At 45.6% G+C, this 15,321-nt stretch overlaps 1 protein-coding gene across 1 annotated transcript; it reads left to right on the top strand.

The window, feature by feature from the left end:
* The first annotated feature begins 1,152 nt into the window (after positions 1-1,152).
* Plrg1 (pleiotropic regulator 1) lies at positions 1,153-14,240 on the top strand. Its single transcript, XM_005344152.2, has 15 exons — positions 1,153-1,264; positions 2,585-2,691; positions 3,993-4,135; positions 4,711-4,764; positions 5,194-5,284; positions 5,878-5,965; positions 7,301-7,402; positions 8,238-8,330; positions 9,694-9,843; positions 9,984-10,085; positions 10,705-10,807; positions 11,781-11,889; positions 12,656-12,795; positions 13,205-13,398; positions 14,082-14,240. The coding sequence occupies exons 1-15, from the start codon at positions 1,256-1,258 to the stop codon at positions 14,139-14,141; spliced, it is 1,545 nt and encodes a 514-aa protein (XP_005344209.1). The 5' UTR covers positions 1,153-1,255; the 3' UTR covers positions 14,142-14,240.
* Positions 14,241-15,321: the final 1,081 nt, after the last annotated feature.

Genomic DNA, 15,321 nt, shown 5'->3' on the forward strand with positions numbered 1-15,321 from the left:
TAGTAAGAGCTGTCTGGCAGCCATTACATTACCATAGATATATTAAGGTCTTTCTTATGTTTCTTTAGTATTATTATGATTTAAAATTCTCTTTGCTATGGTTACTGCTATCTCTAGGTAAGTTACAATATTATTTAAATCCTCAAAATGTTTTAGAGTTATGGTATTTTCTTGCAAAGTGTACCACCATTGGCCACTTTCACAGAAAATAAGGTCCTAAGGCTAAACACATATTTAAATTTATAAATGACTATTTTCGGGCTAGAGAGATGGGTCAGCCCTTAAGTTAGGGACCAAAACCAAAAAACAAAAGAACACTAGAGCCTGGCGGTGGTGGCACACATCTTTAATCCCAGCACTCGGGAGGCAGAGGCAGGCGGATCTCTGGGAGTTCGAGGCCAGCCTGGTCTACACGAGCTAGTTCCGGGACAGGCACCAAAGCTACAGAGAAACCCTGTCTCGGCCCCCCCCCCAATAAAAGAACACTAGAAATGACTGTCTTCAGGTAAAAACGCTACTCTAATGATGTTATGAATTTAAAAATAATTTGAGAGCATTGATTCATATTGCTATATTTGTGTTACATTTTCACGCTCATCAAAGTATCCGCCTTATTCTCTGAGGACGGATCAGTGAACTTAATCACAGTTCAGGAAGAGGAATGATTAGTGAAAATGCCTTATTTAAGATTGCAAACACCAACGACATCAATTTTTACACAGAAAAACATTTGAAAACGCTAGATCATAAACCACAGATTATGCCTAGGTAAAAGACAAAACTTCAATCCTTTAGCATCAGGCCAAATAAAGTAAAAACGGTAAGTTGTCTATCATTTCTGATCCCTGCGTGAAGGACCATTAAACTTCTTCCGGGAGCAGGTCCAAGCCCTAAGCAGGGCTCCATAGTTGGCGCGCTCCCTCTGCTGCTACAGGAGACTCCGCCCTCCGCCACGAAACCCCGCCCCGCTTCTCCAGCCCCGCCCCTCCGCCTGAAGATCCCGCCCATCCCCGCCTAAACCCCGCCCAGCTCCTCCCCGCGGCTCCCGCTCAACTCCGCCTCCGCCTCGGTCCCGCCCCTGCGGTTAGACCCCGCCCCCGGCCTCTCCCCTTGCGGCGGGCGGCCAATACGCGTGCGCGGGTGGCGTCACTTCCGCCGACGGGCTCCAGTCTCCGGAAGGAGCTGTAGAATAGTGGCGGCGAATTCTGCGTCGAGTTAGTTGGCTGCTGGAGGAGCTGGCTAAGCCGCGGCGACAATGGTGGAGGTAAAGTAACGCCCGGGAGTCGTTTGTCTCTGGAGCTGTGCTTTGCCCACGGGCGTGCGCGTGCGGGATGCAAGTGCTGGGAATCTGGGGAGAGGAGCTGTGTAGCCGAGACTGGGGGGTCCCGGGATCTTGGGGCGAGAGGAAGGCCGATGGCATCCCGGCTCCGAGGTTCCGTCGGCGGGAAGCCTGAGGGAGAACCTTGCGGTCCGTGTGTGTCCCTGGGAGCTGGCGCTGTCCTCGGAGGCGGGGCTTGGGGTTGCTGGTCCAAGCTCTCCTGTCAGTGCGGACTGTTACTTTACCCGAGTAAAGCCCGCCCTGCTTGATTGTGGTTTGTTTTCGCGTCTCCCAAACGTTTCTTAATTTCACCCGCTGCATTCCAGACCACTGCAGTCCTTCTAATCTGGCCCAGCACCTTTTGTTGGGACTGATGAATGAGCTTCAGGCTGGTCTAAGTGCTTGTGTTTAACGAACACACTGAAGGAGTGTCCTTCACTCCTTCATAAGGAGCTGTATTCAGCCTCCCTCACCACAAACGTAAACAAAATGTGAATTGGACCTGCTTTTACTGCTTAAAGCTCCTTTCTGGCCCAGTGTTACTAGAATAAAAATGTAGGTGTGGCAGAGGTCCGAACCTCACCCACCCTTGGGGTGGGAGCTATTGGAGACAGGGTTTCTCTGTGTAACCCGGGCTGTCCTGAAACTCCTTCTGTAGACCAGGCTGCCCTAACCTGCCTCTGCCTCCCGCCCGAGTGCCGGGATTAACAGTGCGCCAGCACTGCCCAGCCTTGAAGTCTCGTTTTATGCTACAGCCCTCAGTCCCGCAGAGGTCACAACTGTGCTTCCGTTCTGGCATTATCTGAACACCTCTGCATTGGCCATTCCCTCAGCTTGCAAAGCTCATACCCCTGTTCTGTGTAAGGCTGGTCCCTCTGCTTAAATATCACCGCAGATAAACCTTTCGTAATTACAGTTAGCAATTTATTTTTTTCCTCTGACTCATCCCGTTGCCCATTTTTATAGAACCTCCCAAAATGTGGAATTATTTTGCTTATTTTTTGTCTGTTTTTTCTTGAGCACACTCCTTGCCAGATAGAGTGCAAGCTCAGTAAATGTGGATTAAACATTACTATCCTAGGTTTCATTTAGTTACTTTACCCAGTTCTCCAGCCAGACAGGAGCTTTGTCATCTTTGCTGTTGACTGCACCACCCAGTTAGATGGTGTGGAGCATGCATCCTTCTGTGTATTTAACATTGAAGTGTTGATGCGGGTGTGTGGTTCACCTGTGGTTCAGTGTGTGATTTTGGTGGCTTCTTTGCAGGAGGTCCAGAAGCATTCTGTACACACGCTGGTGTTCAGGTCACTGAAGAGGACCCATGACATGTTTGTAGCTGATAATGGAAAACCTGTGCCTTTGGATGAAGAGAGGCAAGTTTTGTTCCTTTTCAGTCGCTGAAGTATTTAAATTTTAAGATTGATAGATGAGTGCAGAGAGAAGGTGGCATTTAAAGTCTAAAAGCGGAGCTAACGCTCACAGGCTACTTGGGCAATAGCCAGTGGCTTTCAATCATACTATAAGTAGTTTACTCTCTTTTTTTATCTATTGTTTATCTTTTAGGGTAAAAATCCCGTTAGCTGGTCATCATTGAGAAATACCCAGTGTGATGGTTTTAAGGAGAATGGCCCCATAGGCTCATGTATTTGAATGCTCGGTCTCCAGTTGGTGGAACTATTTGAAAAGGATCACGAGGTGTGACTTAGAGGAGGTGTGTCACTGGGGTGGGCTGTGAAATCTCAAAAGCCCACACCATTCCCAGTTAGCCTGCTCCCGTTCCCGCCTTCCCCATGCTTGTGGGTCAGGCATCCACTGCTACTCCAGCACCCTGCCAGCTCTCTCTTGGTCCCCAGATGAATAGTCAAAGACTCGAGCCCTCTTGAACCATGAGCCCCAAGTTAAATACTTTCTTTTATAAGTTACCTCGGCTGTGGTGTTTGTCACAGCAATAGAAAAGTAGGTTGTTTTATTTTCGATGAATCACTTCGTGTGTGCTTTCAGCTTTCTGCTCTCAGAGCAGTCCTAGGTGAACTGGAATTGGCCGGTCCCTCTACTCCGTCTTTGCTCCTTACAATAATGAACACTTTTCAGGAGCATATTTTGGTTCTCACCAGCCTGAGTCTGGGATTGTGTTGTGTGCAGTACCCTTCTTTGTCCTTTGCTTTTTCTTTGATTTGCATTTTTATTTAATTTATAAGGTGGATTTTCTTTTTTTTTTTTTTTTTAGTAATGTAAGTGTATTTCTCTTTAAAATGCTGAGCTAATTTAGTGCTTTCATTGGGTCTGACATTTTAGCTAACTAGCAAGGGTATTTATCAGACATTTGAAGATTTTTTTTTAAAAGCTATATTAGTTTGTCTATGCCTTCAGTTCAGTTGGACCCTTGAGGTCTCATCGAAAAAGCCTTTATGTTTATTGGGCTGCAAACTACGGTCCTACTTGGATTTAATGAATACTGTATGATATGTTATGAGAAAAAGTAAATATATATGGTATGGAAATGTATTTTGGACTTTTGTACTTGTTAAAATACTATTTAACCTGAAAACACCCTGTATGTGAGCTGGAATAAAGTATTAGCTCATGTGCTCGTTTTCTGGCTATATGAGTATTTCATTGGTGAAAATGTTTTCAGTACTTAAGGATGCATTTTGTGTTTTTGATTTTTAAATAGTCACAAGCGGAAGATGGCAATCAAGCTTCGTAATGAGTATGGTCCTGTTTTGCATATGCCCACTTCTAAAGAGAACCTTAAGGAGAAGGGACCTCAGAATGCGGCAGAGTCATATCCCCATAAACAGTATCCTGCCAATCAAGGTGAGGTCTCTCAGGCTTATATGTGAACTTTTAAAATAGAAAAAAAACAAAACAAAACGTTTTCTTAGTGCCCCACTAGGGAAGACTGATAACTTGTACAGTGGAAATTTTGACTTGTCTCTTCAGAGTAGTAGCTGAGATTCATCGCTGATGACTTTTTACTAGAAAACAAGATGTAGTAGCAGGACTCTTAAGAGGTGGACAAGGTTACAGTAGAGTCTCCAGGGAAACATTGAGGTTTATTACGAGCCCATGGGGAGGCCATCTGTCTGGTCTGTAATTCAGGAAGATGAAGTTGCAAGGAACAAAGAGCATCTCTTATTCCATGTGAAATTATTTGCCCAGGTAGTTGTCAGTGAATGGGACAGCCTGTGTTCTCAGCACGGCTAGACAGAAATGCATGCTCACTCTTGCTTTGATAGAGCTTATAGGCAAAATGATCACCTCCCTTGATTTCTGCGGCTCCAGTTTAGTTCGAGAGGAAAACTGTAGTTAATGTAGTTAATGTTGATGATACATTTTAAAAGATACTTGAATAAAGATAAATATGCTGGCAATGAATTTATTTCTTTTAGGACAAGATGTTGAATACCTGGTGACGGGTACCCATCCATACCCTCCAGGACCTGGTAGGTGACACCAAGGCTGTACCTGGCCCACACCACTGCCTCTTCTGTTTAGACAAATGTGTAGGTGCCTGGATACGAGCATGAGTAGGTGTGGCTGAAACAAGCACGAATGCATGTGCGTGCGTGTGTGCGTGTGTGTGAGGTTTAAATAACTGCTATTTGCTTGTGAACATACTGTCTGAGTCATAGAAAGTTAACTTTATTAAGTAGTTTTGTGTGGCTCTTAATGCCCAGCCACTTGTATTCACATCTGAGCTGTGTGTTAACCAGTGTGTATTGTGAGAAAGTTAAAGGTGCAGACAAGCTGAACTGAATCAAGACTACCACGCCGTCACTGCTTAGAAACGCCTGTGTTCTGCTCCAGTTGTGTTTCCAGTGCAGGGGGTTACGGTCGACAGCAGTACTGACAGGACGGCTTTATTTCCACAGGTGTTGCCCTGACCGCCGACACCAAGGTCCAGAGAATGCCCAGTGAGTCAGCCGCACCGTCCTTAGCTGTGGCGCTGCCGAATCAGGCCAGGTACGGCTGCTGTGCTGTCCCAGAGATTCCCACCATTGCAGTATGTGCATTTGGGAGCCAGCTGCTACCACCAGTGTGCCATTAGAAAGAATCCTGTGTGTGTGTCTCTGTGTCTATGTCTGTGTGTGTGTGTGTGTGTGTGTGTGTGTGTGTGTGTCTCTGTGTGTACACCACGGTGCTCGGAGTTGGTTCTCTTTCTACTGTAGGCTGAGGTTGGAGTCAGGTGACTAAACAAGGCCTTAGCCCACAGTGTAACTCCCTGCTCCTCCCTTTACTTGTGTAGGGTTTCTTACTGCCCTGGGACTCAGCAAGTAGGCTAGCTAGGCTGGCAGGCAAGCAGCCCTAGTGTGCCTGCCCTGTCCCCAGTGTAGGGATCACGAGCACATGTCACCATGCTTTTTCTTTCTTTCTTTTTTTTCTTTAACAACAGTTTTGGGAGTTGAACTTAGATCTCATGCTTGCAGTAGCAAGCACTTTACCAACTGAGTTGTCTCCCAGCTGGCTCACAGAAGTCATAAGAGAAAGCTTGTTTGTTCAGAACACATAACTAGAGAGGTGCTGAGTAATTATTTCATGATTTTTCCATTCTGTAGAGCTGATGCAAATCGTACTGGACCTGCTGGGAGTGAGTACCGACACCCAGGAGCTTCTGACCGTTCCCAGCCCACAGCGATGAACTCTGTAAGTCTCCTGGGTCAAAAAACTACAGAATTCTAGCTTTTGGAACATGATTCCCTCCTTTCCTTTATCTTAAAAGTCTTACGTGGATACTGAAGTCAAAACTGTCCTGGGATCTGTTAATAACATAGCAGCCCAAGATAGTCCTTAGCGTCTCACAGCCCTGAAAACAGTGCTGGAGTCCATTTGGCAGAGACCACATTTCAGAGCAGATCTGTGTTCAGAATTTCTGTCTCCTTGGGAGGATAATTTAAGTTTTTTCAAGATAGGGTCTCAGGTAGCCCAGGCTAGCCTTGACACTGTGTAGCCGAGCTAACCCTGAACTCCAGATCCTGCTACCTCCATCTCCTACAGACTGGAGATTAACCCAGATCTTTCTTGCATGCTAGGCAAGCAATCTCTTAATTAAGCTACATCCCTTGGCCCAGTTTAGACCGCCTAGGGGTAGATTGTATAGCTTTAATGCAGTTTTGGAGTAAGGGTGCGATGCTGATGGTAGATTCTCTAGGGTGTGCATTCCTTGTGTAATGGCTTGCACTGTGAGTGCTCTGATTAGATCTTAGATTTTTTTTCTTGGAATACTGACACGTGCTTTAAAATTACTTACGTGTGCGTGTTGACACTCCATCTATGTAAACAAATGCGTTCTGATCACTCTCACCTCCCCCCTTAGCCCTCCTCCTTCTACAGATTCCTTCTCCACTTCCATATCTCTGTGTTTGTTTAGTGACCCATGGGTTTAACCAGGCTGTGTGCAGACCGTGGGTTTGGAACTGTCCATTTGAACTTGGCGGGCTCAGTAGTAGGTACACACCTAAAGCGTATTATATACGTATTATTAGCGTATATATTAGCTATTGTGCGCTCAATCTGAAATCTAAATTAGGCTTGGGTATTGGAGCACTTGCAAGTAAATTTTTGGATTAAGGATGCTGAGCCTTTGTCAGCTAGTATATATTTTAAAATAATATTTAGTTCTACTAGAAAATGGAGCAATTAAGGGAGGTTACCAAGTTTTTGCCTAAAGTTGATCGACAAGTAGTTGGCTCAGTTGAATTCTGAAGTGCACAGAGATATCTGTTCAGAGTACAGGACTCTGTCTGCCTCAGGCGTTTTTACTTGCTTTTTAGAAATATGGAACATGCAGCGTTCGGGTGAAGCTTTATACCTGTTTTTTTAAGTTAAGAAAAGGTTTTTTAGGCGTCTTCCTCTTCAGTTAATGGGGGAAAAACACTCTTTCATACATTGCCTTTCAGTTTGTACTTTTGAATTAGTGGCTTAGAACCTTCAATGTGTCAGCCATGGTAGTTGTGTAATCTGATGATTGTCCGTATCTAGATGATCATGGAGGCCGGCAATACCAAGAACTCTGCATTAATGGCTAAAAAAGCCCCTACAATGCCCAAACCCCAGTGGCACCCACCGTGGAAACTCTATAGGGTAAGTAGGTCTGCTCTTCCTTCTACCTCGGAGCACACTGAGGGCTTCCCATCAGCCAGGAGTGAGCTTGGGAATTTAGGGAGTGACCTGAGGGAGGTAGGCTTAGGCACCATGCTGAGAGGTCAGGGGCAGTTTCCTGGTGCAGCTACGTGCCGGCTTGTTTTGCTTTTAAATACAGTGCAGTTTAAGGTATTGGTGGACGGTACGAATGTGGAGAGCGGATAATTAAGAAAGAGAAGCATTTTCTGTGGCAGTGAAGAAGATTCCTTAGAAGCTTTTTGGCCAGTGATCATCCCTGCTGTAATAAATTATAAGATAAAATATGAGCTAGGAAACGGACAGCCAGCATACCTGTTTTTCAACCACCCTGTCCTCTATACTGGTGTGTGGGTCTGATGAGTGTCACAGATGCAGGTTTGAGTATCCACTGCCATAATCACAACACAGCCTCATGGAGCACCGAGTACTATTGTAGTTATACGCTCTAGTCCTGGCAACTGCTGATTCATTTCTCTTATTATACTTGCATCTTTTTATAAAAAAAATTATGCCATGAAATTGAAAGTGTGTAATAGTTGCTTCTTGAAAATAGTGCTTTTCACTCAATGATTTTGAAATAAATTGCACTCCTTTTTCTTGGCTAGTAGTAGACCATTGTATAGATGGACCTCAATGTTGTATTGATTCTCTCATTGAAAAGAAGTTCAATTTCTCACTGAAGTATGTAACTGTCAGTTTTTATAGAGCCGTAGTTTGAAGATGATGCGGGGTGTTAAAATCGGGTGCCTTTTAAATATCGTATGTATGCGTCTGCTCACTTCCCTTTCTGTTCCAGGTTATCAGTGGGCATCTTGGCTGGGTTCGGTGCATCGCTGTGGAACCTGGCAATCAGTGGTTCGTTACTGGCTCTGCCGACAGAACTATAAAGGTAATAAGGAAGGTGCTGGCTCTGTTCCTTAGGTTACTTCCTAGGAGGAATTGATGCTGTAGGTTCTTTTTGAGATTGCTGCGTGCAGTAAAATTTACTGTCAGAACTGCAGCAATGCCTGTTTGCAAAGCGACATTCAAACTTGTCTTGTAAACATGTTAATGGCTACTGTTAGTTCTATGCAACTGAACGGAGTTTTCATCCTGTGATTGCAAAATGGAGGCATACTTCTCTGAGGAGATGTAGGGAAGTACCCTGAGAGCGTAGACTGTACACGGCGTGCACTGTAGTATGTCTGTGTTGGTCTGTGTTGATGTGCCGGTGTATGTATGAGTCTGCTCTGTTTTATTCCCTTTGGTGTTGTATTTTTGAGACGGGGCCTCTGTGTGTAGCCCTGGCTATCTTGGAATGAGCTCTGTAGACCAGGCTGACCTCAAACCCACAGAGATCCACCTGCTTCTGCTTCTCTCGTGCTGGAATTAAAGGTGTGTATCACTATGCCTGGCAAAAATTCTCTTTTTTTTTTTTTTTAAATTTTGAGTCTTGTTTTTCTCACATAGCATTGTCTTAAAGATACATCTTTTTTTTAAAGATTTACTTATTTAATTTATTATATATGCAATGTTCTGCCTGCATGTGTCCCTGCAGGCTAGAAGCTGGCACCAGATCTTATTACATGTGGTTGCTGGGAACTGAACCTCTGAGCTATCTCTCCAGCCTCTTAAAGATCCATTCTTTAGAAAAGTTCAATATTTTAAATGGGTAGACGGTGCAGGTAATTCTATAACCTGCTTCTTACTGTTCAACATTAAAGTTTTTAGTTTTGATGGTTTTTATTGTGATAAGCTATATTTTTGTTTTAATAGATTGTCATAAGTACACATTAGCCCGAATGGTACAGAAAGCGCAAATTTCTTTCCAAAGTTAGTGAGCTGGTAGTTGGACCCTTGTGCTGACCACACAGCCGTCAGGTAGTTGGAACCTTGTGCTGACCACACAGCCGTCAGGTAGTTGGGCCATTGTGCTGACCACACAGCCGTCAGAAGGGCGTTGGGACTGAATGCAGACGTGTACTGAGGGTGGACATTGTCGTTGTTGGTACTTTTCTGGGTTCAGCTGTGCCCTCGGGTACGGCGTTGTTGGTATTTTCATCATCAGTAAGCCTTATGCACTGGGGGTATCAACCTTGTCGCTGCCTGCAAACTCTTACCCAGTCTGAATGTGCGCTTTTCCCTGCTGTTGTTTGGAAAGGAATCAGTGTAAACCGTCTTAGTTTTTATGTGTATACAGTTACTGTTATGTCACTGTTTGGAATTTTGGTGGGAGGTAACCAGCGTAAAGCAAAACAATTATTTGATTTCAGATTTGGGACTTGGCTAGTGGCAAATTGAAGCTGTCCTTGACTGGGCACATCAGCACGGTGCGTGGTGTGATCGTGAGCACGAGGAGCCCCTACTTGTTCTCTTGTGGAGAAGACAAGCAAGTGAAGTGCTGGGATCTTGAGTATAACAAGGTGAGCCCTGAGCAAAAGCGCTCAAACAACATGAGCCCCGTGCGTTGTCTTTACACTGGGATTGATGGGGCCTTTTGCCTGCTAGGCCAACTCTGTCTTTCTAACTTCCGAAGGTGTAACGTTTCTGCTTCTACCTTCAGGTTATACGGCACTATCATGGCCATCTAAGTGCAGTGTATGGTCTGGATTTGCATCCAACAATCGACGTCCTGGTGACTTGTAGTCGAGATTCAACTGCTCGGGTGAGTGAGCTGTCACTGTGTGCTTGTCTTCTCACATGCAAACTTGTGATTTTCCGTAAAGAACAATGGATCTCTTCTCTATCAGGATTCACGACTTCTGTGTTTGCTCCATGTCACGCTTCAGTTCTGTGTTTCCTGTTGTTAATGTCCTGCCCCCACATTGTGACAGCTTTGAATTCTTAGCCTGCGGTTCCCAACCTGTGGGTCGTCACCCCTTCGGGGTTAACCAGCCCTTTCATAGGGCTCACTTAAGACCATCCTGCTTATCAAATATTTACATTATGATTTATAATAGCAAAATTATGGTTATGAAGTAGCAACAAAATATCATTTTCTGTTTGGGGGCAGCACAACATGAGGAGCTGTGTTAAAGGGTTGCAGCATTGGGAAGGTCGAGGACCACAGCCCTGGGCTTTCACAGAGGCCGTCCACTAGCCATTTAATTCTGATAGATCAGTATCCGATCTTTGAACTTCCGTCTCTTGGGCCTCTGTCTCCCCAAAGTACAGGATCATTGTCCTCGTTTGTGTGTTCTCTTCGTTGTGTCCAGACGGCTGCTCCGGCAGACATGGAGTGCTCAGGTGTCCTGTTTCAGAGCTCTCTGCTTGTGTTTTCACAGATCTGGGACGTGAGGACCAAAGCCAGTGTGCACACGTTGTCCGGACACACAAATGCAGTTGCTACCGTGAGATGCCAGGCTGCAGAACCACAGATTATCACCGGTACGCTGTGCTTCTCTGCCCTACCCCTTCATCTAGATGCCCTGCAGTCTGCGCCTGCACTGTTGCCCCCCCTACCTCCAGTCCGCGCCTGCGCTGTGCTCTCACATCCTTCATCCTGATGCTCTGCAGTCTGCGCCTGCGCTGTTGTCCCCCCAACCTCCAGTCCGCGCCTGCGCTGTCGCTCCCCACCCTCCCTCTGCTGTGCTCTAGTGTCTCTTTGTATTTAGTCATGGTGTTTGAAGTTTAGGGTTGCAGGGTTTTTTCTTGTGCTTTTTATGTGTCATAGTGTTAGATATTGTAAAGCTGTCTAGAAACTGCTATTAGATGTAGGCACGTGTCAATCTAGAGTGTCATGACTCTCATTCTAGGGGGTTAAAGTTAGAAAACGCCGTGCCCCCAATACCTTCAGAACAGGCGTGAGTCTTACTTGAACGACAGCGGGACTTTACTAAGACCGCAGATTAATTCTTTCACTTGATTTTGTTACCTAGAGGTACTAAGACACAAGATCCAGGCTCCCCCCAGTTGCTGGAGGATAAAATGCAGATTGCTTTGATTTGCTGTTTATATTTTTTAATAGTGGATAGGGTATTTTATTTATTTTTTTACTTTTAAATTTTTATGTGTGTTTGGCCTGAGTGTATGTTTGTACATTACGCGTGTGCCTGGTGCCCACACCAGACAGAAGGGGTCAGGTTCCCTGGAGCTGAGTTACAGGGTTGTGCAGCATTGTGTGGGTGCTGAGAAGCAAATCCAGGAAGAGCTGCTCTTAACCACCGGGCTTTCTCACTGGTGCTTCAGAAGAACTGGGTTTAAAGTAAAACTGCACGTTTAGAACTTTGAGGGGATTCCTCACAGTGGCGGGGCTTCCATTTAGTGTGTCATGTGTACAGCGGAGCACGTCATGTTTACCGTGCTGTAACTTGTGGATTCTACCCATGTCTGTCTCTGTGTGCATGTCTTTTCATTACAGGGAGTCACGACACCACAATACGATTATGGGATCTGGTGGCCGGAAAGACAAGAGTGACATTGACGAATCATAAGAAATCTGTCAGGGCTGTGGTCTTACATCCACGACAGTAAGTGCGTTTGCTAATCGGCTTTTCTGTCTCTGTCTCAGTGGAACTCCAACACCGGGACTGCGAGCAGTCCTGTAGCCCGTGCTGCTTTCGGACAGACTTCCTTTAATTTTCTGTCTGCCGCTGCTGTGCTTCATACTCTGTGGAATGAAGGAGGCAGTCCTTCCTCATAGTGACAGATAGCCTGAGTCATGTGAGACCTGCACGGCAGAAGGGGGCGGTCCCAGCTAAGTACATTTGGGACATGCAGGGTATTGGACATGCTCTTTACCCATCATAGACTGGGGCATATACGTTATCCTGTGACATCTGAGACAGACACAGAGTAGTTTCGTCCTTGAGGAGGAAGCTAATGTACGGGGGGTGGGGGGGATGGAAGAGGAGCACAAGTCACAGCTGGTCCTCAGGTCAGGCCACCCCGCCTCACCTCACTGGGCCCTCTCCTTCCCATTACTGTCTCTTGTGTTCTTCCTTTCCTTCCTCTCTCTCAAGCCTCCCTCTCTTTCCTTCTCTCCCTTTCTCCAAAATTGCCATAGGGTTTTTTGCCCATTGGGTGTGCACATTTGTTATGCTAAGTCAGCGTAGAACGCTGAAGAAATGAAAGCATTACTCTGGGATTTCAAATGCCTTCCACTGTTTGAAAGGCTGCTGGGCCTTGATATTGCTGAGCAGAGACATTGATGACTTTGCTCTGAAGTTGCCTCTGTCTGGGAGATTTTGTAATGCGGTGGATTTTCCCATGAACTCCTGTCAATTTTTATTCCAGTTACACATTTGCATCTGGGTCTCCAGATAACATAAAGCAGTGGAAGTTCCCTGACGGAGGCTTCATTCAGAATCTCTCCGGTCATAACGCCATTATCAACACGCTGGCAGTCAATGCCGATGGAGTACTTGTGTCTGGAGGTACGCAGGGTTCTCTGGTGTGTTGTTCGCCCTTCTGTTGAAGTGTAGCTTCTGGAGCTAGTGTAGTTCCTACAGCATCACAGCTGTGTTGTGATGGTGCTCACTTGACGGGGTCTATGTGCATGTTCATGATGTCTTGATAACCCATGCAGCATGATGTATAGTTAGTCCTCTTGGAATTCCCGTGGGATGAAGGTAGGGGTTTATGCTAGGAATTGTCCCGTGTTTGGTTGGATTTCAAATGTTATGAATTAAACACAAATGAAAGTAGCTAGAACCTTATTAGGGAATTTGAGTGAGTGTGTGTGTCTGTGTGTGTTCTGTCTTTGTAACGCTGATGTGATGTTTAGCTCCTGGGTCACCTGAGCTGTTGAAGGGATAGAACCCTAACCACACCTTTCCTTCACAGCTGACAATGGCACCATGCACCTTTGGGACTGGAGAACTGGCTACAATTTTCAGCGGGTCCATGCAGCCGTCCAGCCTGGGTCTTTGGACAGTGAGTCGGGAATATTTGCTTGTGCGTTTGATCAGTCAGAAAGCCGGTTGCTAACAGCAGAAGCTGACAAAACTATTAAAGTTTACAGAGAGGACGAGACCGCGGTAAGTGCTGCTTTCCATGTATGCTTCTTGCTTTAGATTTCATTTAACTGTGTGCTTTGTAGAGACAGGGCTTCATGTTGTGTCTCTGGCTGGCTTGTAACTCACTTTGTAGCTCAAGCTGACCTTAGGATGAAAGCAGACTCCTGCCTCTGCCTCCCCAGTCAGGGATTGGGCATGAGCAAGCACCCAGCTTTTTACACGCCTTTAAAGTAAGAGCTGCCGCGCCAGTTTAGCTGGGCTTCTCACTTGATTGCAGAAAGAGAAGGACTCCTTACAGTCCTGAGGGATTTGTCATCTGCAGTGGTCATGTTGGCTTCTGTGTGATTCAGTGACGATGGTGGCTCCATTATTACATTACCTTTAGACCCAGTTCTTTGTCAGTGCAGTTACTGGGAAAACGATACATTTTAGTAGCAAATAGTAGACTTCTGTGGAAATGAAATCTGGAACCACAGCCTGGGTGGTGGTGTAATATCTAAACAGAAATCTGACTTTGAACGTGTGATAAAGCCGTTCCTCCTTTATTAGACTGGATAATGCCAGAAGTTGGTCAGATGGTTTTAAAATTCTTAGGATCCATTAAACATGTCCTGCCAAGTAGTGTGGTTTAGCAAAGACAAGGTCTTCTTGTGGGAAGGAAACAAACTGATAAAGTAACACTGTGTTTACTGTTCTGTTTTTAGACGGAAGAAACTCACCCAGTCAGCTGGAAACCAGAGATTATCAAGAGGAAGAGATTTTAGTGGGCGCTGTCTTCATGGCTGTCCCCCTGTTCCTAGCTTGGCGTTGATGTGGAAGTCACTGCTGCTTTGTACTTGACAATAAACTGCTCCCTGTGCCCACCAGCGGTGTTTATTTCTAAAGCAGACAGCTAAGTGCAGCCATCAAGAACGATGGCTCACCGTGTGCAGTCAGGAATGAGTCCAAGTGAGGCTGCCCTGGATTTGGGCAGTTTCAGGTTCTGAGGTCACATCTTGCATGCTGTCGTTGGGTGTGGTAGTTTTCCAGGCTGATGGAAACTCCTGGAATCCTTTGTCCTCTTTCCTTTCTGGGAAGAAATCTGACACGTGCCCCCGCGCACTGTACACTTGCTCTCTGTCCTTTACACTAACCCAAGGTCCTGTCCATACGGGACGAGTGCGTTAGGATTGTAATCCGACATTTCTCAGTAATCTCTGGAAGGAAACACTAGATCATTAGATTGCTTATGTAAAATGCACAAGCATTTTTGTAAGCTAGTCATACTCAGAATTAATGAAGTCGCATCAGATTGATGGCAATGGCTTTGTGAGGTGAGGTAGTGGAATTACAGGAGAATATGTAGTCTGCTTTATATATTTTGATTATCTTCAATTCTTAATGCATGTATTTTAGAAACCAATACTAGGAAGAAAATCAGCATCCTGGAGAAGCTAACGTGTCTCAGAAGAAAGCAAAATCGGTGATATCTAGTCTCTGTCTTAGGATTTCTGTGCTGTGATGAATACCATGACCAGAGAGCAAGTTGGGGAGGAAAGGGTTTATTTGGCTTACACTTCCATCCCTGAAGGGACAGGGTCCTGGAGGCGGGAGCTGTTACAGAGGGTATGGGAAACGCTGCTCATCGGGGCTTGCTCAGCCTACTTTTTATAGACAACCAGGACCACCACCCCAGGTAAAGCCCCACACACAACAGGCCAGGGTCTCTCCCATCTATCACTAATTAAGAAATGTACCCTACAGCCAGATCTTATGTGGCCATATTTTTTCAGTTGAGGTTCTCTTCAGATAATTGTAGCTTGTGTCAAGCTAACATAAAACTAGTCAGCACAGTCCCTAAATGACGTTTGTACGAGAAGGTGGGTGTGTCCCTACCATCCTGCCCAGTAAGGTTTCAGATGGTGTGTTGACGCTGGTATTCACTGAAGGAGCACTTTTAGAAGT

This window comes from Microtus ochrogaster, chromosome 1, assembly GCF_000317375.1.
Source record: "Microtus ochrogaster isolate Prairie Vole_2 chromosome 1, MicOch1.0, whole genome shotgun sequence".
NCBI classification, from domain to species: Eukaryota; Metazoa; Chordata; class Mammalia; order Rodentia; family Cricetidae; genus Microtus; species Microtus ochrogaster.